Source organism: Macrobrachium rosenbergii, chromosome 25 (genome assembly GCF_040412425.1).
Source record: "Macrobrachium rosenbergii isolate ZJJX-2024 chromosome 25, ASM4041242v1, whole genome shotgun sequence".
Lineage (NCBI taxonomy): Eukaryota > Metazoa > Arthropoda > Malacostraca > Decapoda > Palaemonidae > Macrobrachium > Macrobrachium rosenbergii.
In genome coordinates this window covers 11,333,376-11,338,375 of record NC_089765.1, presented here as the reverse complement: position 1 = coordinate 11,338,375, position 5,000 = coordinate 11,333,376, and the positions used below count along the sequence as shown (strand labels likewise).

Here is a 5,000-nt window from a genome sequence, read left to right as displayed (position 1 = left end):
CAAATTCTTCTTTTTCCATTATTAAATGTTTCTTCTCTCTTTTTTTTTTTTTTGAAGACTGTAAACTTTTAACTTGACATACACAGCTATCAACAGGAAATAGGAAGTGAAGGAAATCGCGCAAATAATCGAAGCACAAATGTAACAGTTTATCTAGTTAGATTTGCATCTCTGCAGTGGAGAGATTCTGTACCTGTGTGTCGTGCAATTATGTGCAATGCCTGGAATGAAAACAGCGTTGGGAAAAATACCTTCAAGAATTGCAGGATTTTTCGTAGTATGAGATATTTTTTCTACAGCATTTAGCTGCCTTAAGTTTTTCCAACCTTCGTCAAAAAAGGTTCAATCCAGTATTTGAAATCGTGCAGAGCTAGGAATAGGAAGCAGGAGCAGAAATTTACCTTTTTTAGTGTTCTGTAAAAGAAAACTATTGTGCCGGCTTTCTATCGTCCGTCCGCACTTTATTCTGTCTGCTCAGATCTTAAAACTACTGAGGCCGAGAGCTGCAAATTGGTATGTTGGATCATCCACCTCCAATCATCAAACACACGAAATTGAAGCCCCAGCCTCAGTGGTTTTTATTTATTCAAGGTTGTGTTAGCCATAATCATGCTTCTGACAACGATATAGGATAGTCCACCACTGGCCGTGGGTTAGCTCATGGGCGGCGGGCTCATACAGCATTATGACTCCACCCCACCGAAGGATGATCTACTTTCGGGCGGTCTTGATTATACGCTGCAGCGGCTGTGCAGTAGTTCACTTGCGCCAAAGAAACTTCGGCGCATTTTTTACTTGTTTAACATGGGCTTATATTTGGAGTAAGCAAGGTATAATTCTAAGACATATATATTATGTCTTCAAATTATACCTGCTTACGATGATACAAGTTCCTCTATAATAAAAATTACATTTTTGTGTTTCCTATTCCTAGCTCTTCAAGACTTCAAACATTGTAGTGAAACCTTCTTTGACGAACGGCAGGAAAAACTTACGGCAGATAAATGCTGCAAGAATAAAAACTCATAACGAATCATGCACCTAAATTCTAGCAATTCTTGAAGATATAATTCTTCCAGCGCTGTTTTCATTCCAGGCACTGCACGTAATTGCAAGGTGCCCCACGGTATAAAATCTCTACACTGAACGAATTCACACTTAGCTGCGAGAATATTAGGCTTATCTTGCAACCTCGCGGCTGCACTGTGAATCAATTGTTAGGAGAGGGTGGACAGTGAGATGGAAGAACGGAGGCACAGTAAAGGATTGGTGCGGGCTTGCAGCTAAGGGCCCATGGGAAGGACGTGCTGCAAAGAACTTGGGTAACGGCCAGTGCACCGCATGAGGTGCACTGACGGCACTGGCCCCCCTACGGAGATTAACACCGCTGGGGGCATTGTAAGCTCACTCCAGAAAGTTTTGCAATCTCAGAAATCTTTCAGATAACAGCCTACAAAAGTACTATCTGGTAACTTACGTTTAACACTGATATTGTAGCAATGTGTTACATCAAAAAATGTAACTTGACGCTTCCAAAGACATCAAAAAATGTAACTTGGCACTTCCAAGGCATAAAAAAATGTAACTTTACACTTCCGAGGCATAAAAAAATGTAACTTTACACTTCCAAGGCATAAAAAAAATGTAACTTTACACTTCCAAGACATCAAAAAAAGGTAACTTTACAATTCCAAGACATCAAACAAGGTAACTTGACACTTCCAGGACATCAAAAAATGTAACTTTTCACTTCCAAGGCTTTCAGCATTTTTAAATAATTACTTTCTTCTAACTGACATTTGTAAACATAGGTCTATGCAAGCACACCATTAGCCTTTGCAACAATCACGATTGCAATTTACATCAAATGTAGTTTGCATTTTGTTATGAATAAATCTTTTCGTGAATAATTACTAATTCATTTACGCTTTTTATTCTGGATCTTAAGGTCAAACAGACACATGATATGAAATCATATATTTCAAGCAGTGTAAAATCATGAAAATTACTATATACTAGGTTAAGGATCACAGGCAACTCACCAAAAAAATCTCTCTCTCCCTCTCCACCAACGCTTTGCCAAATAAATTCCGGGTGTTTCTTTTCACTTGAGATTTAAACCTTTCTCTCTCTCTCTCTCTCTCTCTCTCTCTCTCTCTCTCTCTCTCTCTCTCTCTCTCTCTCTCTCTCTCTCTCTCAGCAATTTGTTTGTGAATGGTCTGTGCATCAACTAGAAGCTTGTTTTCTCCCTCGATCGCAAAGTCAGCTTGTTAGGGAGGTGAAGCGAGCCACTTCAATCGCTGATTCTGTAGACCAATAGGCCTAATGCGACGGGATCGTGAACTCCTATGCAGCGTCTTCACATTTCCATTCTTTTCTTCATCCGTATCTCTTGTTTTGTCGTTGTTATATCGCAAATTCGTTTATCGAAGCATCAGCCTTATGACAGTTAATTAATATTTGGCATTATTATTCATAAGATGAACCCTGTTCGTATGGAACAAGCCCACCGCAGGGGCCACTGACTTGAAATTCGAGAAGCTTCCAAAGAATATGGTGATCATTGGGAAGTAACAGAAGGTAAAGGGAAATACAGAAAGAAGAGATCTCGCTTATTAAGAAAAGAAAACATAAACTTCAGCCAGACCCCTTTTTTCCCAAAGGTGGCATTGGGAATATACAGTACTGATTGACAGATATGTCCATGTCAATGGCGCTACGATCAGATGTCCCTATATAGGCTATTCACAGACCTTTTAGATATAAGGTGTTGTGTATCCACGCGTTTTCCACCTTATCTGCGAGGGACAGTTCACTTTTCCAGCCCGTTAGTGAACGAGCGGCGTCATTCTAGGTGAGATTATGGAACCAATTTTGTTTTTCTGGTGTGTTTCGACAGTCACTATGAATGACATATTTTTTTCTTTTTCAACATAATTTCAACAAACGAAAATTGGTATTACATGCCAGTAATCAATTAATTTTTCGATCTGAACTTTTCCTAATGACTTAATGGAGTCAAGAGCGTGTGAGTCAATAGTTCAAAGGGCACGTGTCAATATCAAGAGTCCACATTAATTGCAACAATAATTGACAATATCTCTTTCATAACGATCAGGTAGGCACAAAATTTAACAGCATAATACGACCAATTACAGAAATGTAATTATAAGTAGCTTATATCCTAGGAGATTACGTGATACACAGGGAAGCAAAAAATGAAATGAAAAGTAAAGAAATATTATTCTAGGAAATGACGTAATACACAGGGAAGCAAAAATGTAATAAAAAAAAAATAGTATTCTAGGAGATTACGTAATACACAGCGAAGCAAAAATGAAACGAAAAGTAAAAAAAAACTAATATTCTAGGGAATCACGTAATACAAAGGGAAGCAAAAATTAAATGAAAAAAATATTATTCTAGGAAATGACGTAATACACAGGGAAGTAAAAATGGATAAAAAAATTAAAATTCTAGGAAATTACGTAATACACAGGGAAGCAAAAATACAATGAAAAAAAAATATATATTCTAGGAAATGGCGTAATACACAGGGAAGCAAAAATATAATGAAATGCAGAGTATTTTTTGCCCATATGAAAAGAAAAAAGCTTTACTGGAGAAACCTCACGATTATCACAATAAGTCATGCATACAGAAAAAAAACCTGACCTACGTTTAAGTGGAAGCTACAATTATGATATTAATATAAGCTGCTGCCACGCCGCACCGAAAACCTACAGGCATATATTTACAATACTATGCATGCATAAATAAAATTCATTGATTAAAAAGATAAGATTGGAGATCTGTGGGCTGTACGAATGTCAACAATAAAAAAAATACGGTGAAAAATAAGATATTATTAATAATTCAATAATAAAAAAAATACGAAGAAAAGTAAGATATGAATAATTCATAAAGTAACGGTGGTAACCGTACAATGTGAACAACGCTGTACATAAATACATAGACAAATATACAATACATGAATAAATAAGAGAATAAATATAAAATAAAATAAAAAAAATTCCAATATTTACACTGAACAAACTATGAACACCTTAAGAAAAAGTCTCTACTCACCAGCGTCTGGGACTTTCAGCATGACTAAGTGCGAATTACGTCACGACCATCGCTTCGGATACAGTGACGTCACTGCAACGTCACGGATATCTGTTACGTCACAAACACGTCACAGCAGCTACCACCAATCACTGGCCGATGCCATCCTCGACCCACATAAAAAAAATGAAACACTGACAAATAATCAAATAATCCTTTTATATTTTCCACCTCTTTTGCAAGTAACGCTATATATATAATATAATATATATCACTGCACTTTATAACTTCTAAGGCTTGTAACTTCCGAGAACTTTTTCTATATTCTAAAATTTTTTTTTTCTGTTTTTTAATTCTTTATTTTTGATTATGGAAGATGGACCACTGCGCTGGGACAAGTGGAAAGTTGTATATATAAAGTGTTAGGCTGCAGAAAGAAAGATGATTCTATTATCGTGACACGTGATCACAGTTATGAAAACCGGTCTATATTGAATACATGGCTGAGGGAATTCTTTATAGTGTGAATATTACAGGATTTAAATATGATAATTATATATATATATATATATATATATATATATATATATATATAGTATATATATATATATATATATATATAATATAAATTTATATACATATAACAATTTATATGTATATATATATATATATATATATATATATATATATATATTAAATATATAATGTGCATGCATGCATGTATATGTATGTACGTATGCACATACGTGTTTATCAGATACAAACATCCCAACAAAACGCCCCTAAGAATGAAAAACACCTGACCACTTCAAATCCTCTAGAATCACTTCTCTTGAGTGGGAGAAAAAAAAAAAAAAAAGACATCCAAATGAAAAGGCACTTGAAACCAGTCCGATGAAAGATTCGAACCACCAACTGAGCTTTGTGAATAT

At 35.6% G+C, this 5,000-nt stretch overlaps 1 protein-coding gene across 25 annotated transcripts in view; it reads right to left on the bottom strand.

Moving 5' to 3' along the window:
* The window catches only part of Mctp (multiple C2 domain and transmembrane region protein), a 1,033,178-nt gene that overhangs the window by 387,268 nt on the left and 640,910 nt on the right, over window positions 1–5,000 (bottom strand). For 2 of the 25 annotated variants that reach the window (XM_067126862.1, XM_067126858.1), the window contains exon 2: window positions 4,090–4,495. The exons of 22 other annotated variants lie outside the window; for them this stretch is intronic. In XM_067126862.1, coding sequence (XP_066982963.1) covers window positions 4,090–4,111 — 22 coding nt within the window. In that variant the 5' untranslated portion in view covers window positions 4,112–4,495. Of the gene's footprint in view, window positions 1–4,089; window positions 4,496–5,000 lie in introns of those variants that run through there. One more of the 25 variants, XM_067126853.1, reaches the window with a different exon arrangement.